Here is a 3,976-nt window from a genome sequence, read left to right as displayed (position 1 = left end):
TGAAGCCTTCGGACAGTGTGGCGGCCATGACCAAGTTCATTGCTGAGCTAAAAGCTGAGAGCTCGGGCAAATTCTTTGACTTGGACCCGAGTTCCCCTGTGTCGGAGATTCCGTGGTAGAAGCAACACTAAGTACAAACAGTAAAATTGATTAATTGCTTGAATAAAATGCTTTTCAGTCATTTTGTTGTCTTCATTGAAAGGAAATCACACCAATCAATCCGTGATTGAACGGTTAGAAGACACCAGCGAATCTTTCCGACAGTCCTCTTGGATATAAGGAAAAATTAAATTCCTTACGTTTTCACTCTCATGCACATGACGTGTTAAATTTACCAAGGGAGAAATTTGTTTCCAGTGATTAATTAAATGGGCATACCGATACCCAGAGCATTTGTGTTTGGCTGGATTGCTCAATTATGGTTTACTTTCGTCATAACGTAGAACTTTGATACTAATTTTTACAATTACGTTGATGTGCTTCATGAATTCAACCGTCCTGAAAGCTTGCTTATCAATTTATGCGTGATATGTCATCTTATCAACTTTATAGACAGCAGTGACTGTAAAGCAAAAACCGTTAAGGTTGTTAGATGATGAGCTATTTAATGAGAGAGACTCACTGGCCGATGACTTTAATCGGCAGCACCAGCGACGAATCTTGCGCGAGGTTCACGAGCTAGTAATCCGGTTTTCCTTTGACGAATTTGACGAATTCCGCCCAGATGATGATAGTTTTTGGAATCTGACTGCAATCCTGGATGCCTATTTATCATTCATGGAGGTGACTCGATTTTGCATTGACGGCAAACAACACGTATGGTTGACTCATGACGACTATAGAAACGCAACGCGCTTTGATGGTCAACTTCTTTACGATGTTTGCGTGGCTATCGAACACGAATAGCTCATTTTGTGAAATTTAGAAGTCAAAGTTAGTATCTCTAAAGCACCGCGACATCTGCTTCAACTTCAGCTCGAGTAGCAGTCCGATAGCATAACGCTCCCACCTCGATGCATTCTTGTTCACAGCACATTAAATGTTAGGTATCACTATCTACAGTAAAGTCAAAATATCAAAAGGTCAATCAATGTTCACTTAGTCTCGCTGATTCACGCTCTTTTTGGGAGAAAACCCAGTACAATCTCCGCGAAAATTATGTCAAATTCCTGAACGATGTCGTCCTGTGGACAATCGACAGTCTGTAGATAGCATCCAAGATCGAATTTTCATAAATGTTCAGAAAAAATTCTCAGCTTGAACGCAGAATCATACATTGACGCAACCACAAGCAATTTAAAAGATTGTGCGTACAATTGATATCGCGCCTTTAACTGCTGTGCAGCTTTCAAGTTTTGAATTTTCAAGAATTTTGGCATGTAGAATTAAGGTCACAGATTCGATCTAATACCATATTTTTGCTAATATATTTGCCACTTTCCAAAACTCGGATTTTGTGCGTCTTCCTTGTACTGCAAATATGAGTTCAGCGAGCCATTATCCGAATCGTCATCGGTGGATCCAACTTCAAATTAAAAATGGCTTTCAGTCCGTTGAGCTCAATTGCTTATAAAGGGTCGATCATGCAATCCGTCGTCCATACTTTCACAGAGTTTACTCTGTATGCTAAGAGATTGCTAAACTTCCCAATATTTTTAATTCTTAGGTTTGCAATGTCCTCGAAAACCTTTCGCTCCACCGATGATTCACATAGTAGTCTCTTTGAATATCGACACATATCAGTAGAGCACTGGCTGAATCTCGCATAACACACTATTGCGCTCCCTAAGACATTTCGCAAACTTCAGAAATTGAGTTACCATTATGAAGTATAATGTTATGTTCTCAGTACAGATAAAGCTAATGGGACTTAGGAATGCAGAGGTTTGTGGAACACGTAGGCTGCTATTCTCACGCTATGCAATACAAAGTTGTTTACTAAGATTGTATATAGCATCATGCTGAAGTATATATAAATGGCAGTCTGAAGTGGGAGAAATGCAGTCGCCCGTTTCTGTGCGTATGATACCTTTAACATAGTCGAAGGTTCTTTTGTGCAAGTTAACAACGCTTAACGTCTAATTGATGACCGACCTTTATTAAAATTGTATTTTCATAATAACGGAACATAAGGTACGGACACATCTGCTTTTCGCAAATTTAATGAAACTTAGACTAATATTTAATATTTACGTGTGACCACATCACGATAAAATTGGATTAAATTTGCTGCCATGTGCTGATATTCCAGTATTTACCAATTTTCATAATCACATAAGGTGTACAATTGTACCGTATCGTTTATAATCAGATCTGTAAGGAGTCAAGTACACAGGACTACAGTACTTGCCTCGTTACACTTTCTCTGTCCAAAGTCCCATCGCACACAATGCTCGTTCTGGAGAAGATGTAAAACATGCTCGTAGGAGCAGGCAATATAATGTGCAAGGGTGCAAGTGGGAGAGAAGAATTTCAGGATCTATGGGTGATTGTAGAGCGTCCATCTGGTGTAAACAGACAGGATACCTGAGAATCTGGTGTACAATATGCCTATTTAGAGATCTCCAAACTTTAAAAAGCATGATCTCCACTGTTTGATTTGAGATAAAATTGACAAATTGACGTGTTCCTATCAGTAATTTCATTTGAAATATTGGGTATTAATCGTGACTACTACAAAATTTTAGCATTCATTTGGGCAATAATCCCTTCCGTCAATTTCGTGTCCATGTATCCAAGATACACGACAACGACCACGATGTTGCCCTTTTAATGGTCAATCGACAGTGCGCGAGTAATCATGTAAACTCTAATCGTATACGTGCGTGATATAGAAGTTATTAGTGCCAGCTGAGAACCCACGATACTGACGGTTGTAGATCTGAGAATGGTCTTACAAGCGATCATCATAAGTTTTGAAGGTGGCTAAATAAACTACGTGAAGCCGAGACGAAAGTTTAAAGTAAAATTTACGAAGCGTTATCGTAACTAACCGCAAGCTAAACATTAGCAAATATTAGTATTTTATGGATACATGTTTAATTGGCTGATATTCATCAACATTTAACAAAATGCGCTTTTTATTTTCTTTGTTTTTTAAATATACTTTTTTGGTATCCAAAAGTAATGCTCGTAATTATTTCACACTACAGACTTTATCCAACGATCAAGCTTGTCGAATGTTATTTGAACTCACCAGCAACTCACCAGCTTGACAAATTCATAGCTAGACAACCGCATGTACGTACATAACATAGAATTATTGACGCTGTGAGATAAGTGTTTGTATCTAAGATTCAAAGCCCTATATTGACAATTTGTCAATGATGTAGGAGACGGGCTTTAAAATGATCAATCATGTGATGAGGTAGCGATTCGACGGTGCATTCCTCCATCGACGTTAACGATGGATCATTTCATAATTTCCAAAGTGTCGATTCGAGCATTATGGTGATCTACACACAAGCTACGAGAGCAGCGCTCGTGATGCTAACTCTTCCCATGCTCACTAATGCTGAACTGACCACATGTCAGATAAGTGATGCGAATTCGTGTGCCATTGACTCACTCTCTATCACTACCAACGATGGCAGTGTATCCATTTACCCTGGTGGCGATACACGTTGTGCCTTTGACGACTATATCGACACCGAGACGACCTTCCAATCGAACTCGACGTATTTCTTCCAGGTATTTCCTGCTGTCAACAAAACCAAGAAGAAATTGCTTCTATTCTTCCAAGGAGGTGGAGCGTGCGTTGATAAATACACATGTGACTTCACGTTGCAGTGTCAACTTGGCGACGATTCTTTGATCAGTACCAGAGCGACTGTGACGGAAAAGGGAATTATGAATCGGCAACTTGGTGACAATGTCTTTAATGACTTCAATATTGTGTACTTACCATATTGTACAGGCGACTTATTTGTGGGAAATAAGTATCTCGAGCCGTTTGAGAACATGTACAGTCAAGGAC

At 39.4% G+C, this 3,976-nt stretch overlaps 2 protein-coding genes across 2 annotated transcripts in view; both read left to right on the top strand.

Moving 5' to 3' along the window:
* Positions 1-119, top strand: part of PHALS_12480 (phospholipid hydroperoxide glutathione) — a gene marked incomplete at both ends in the record, with an annotated part of 1,794 nt that extends 1,675 nt beyond the window's left edge. Inside the window, one exon of the mRNA XM_024728038.1 lies at positions 1-119. This exon is cut by the window's left edge and continues 988 nt beyond it. Within this exon, the coding sequence (XP_024578554.1) occupies positions 1-119 (119 nt within the window).
* Positions 120-3,447: 3,328 nt separating this feature from the next.
* The window catches only part of PHALS_12479 (Protein notum homologue), a gene marked incomplete at both ends in the record, with an annotated part of 734 nt that continues 205 nt past the window's right edge, over positions 3,448-3,976 (top strand). Inside the window, one exon of the mRNA XM_024728036.1 lies at positions 3,448-3,962. Coding sequence (XP_024578553.1) covers positions 3,448-3,962 — 515 coding nt within the window. The remainder of the gene's footprint in view (positions 3,963-3,976) is intronic.

This window comes from Plasmopara halstedii (genome assembly GCF_900000015.1).
Source record: "Plasmopara halstedii genome assembly, contig: Scaffold_614, whole genome shotgun sequence".
Classification (NCBI taxonomy): Eukaryota; Oomycota; class Peronosporomycetes; order Peronosporales; family Peronosporaceae; genus Plasmopara; species Plasmopara halstedii.
The sequence above is the reverse complement of the archived record's forward strand: the minus strand, read 5'-3'. Positions and strand labels throughout refer to the sequence as shown.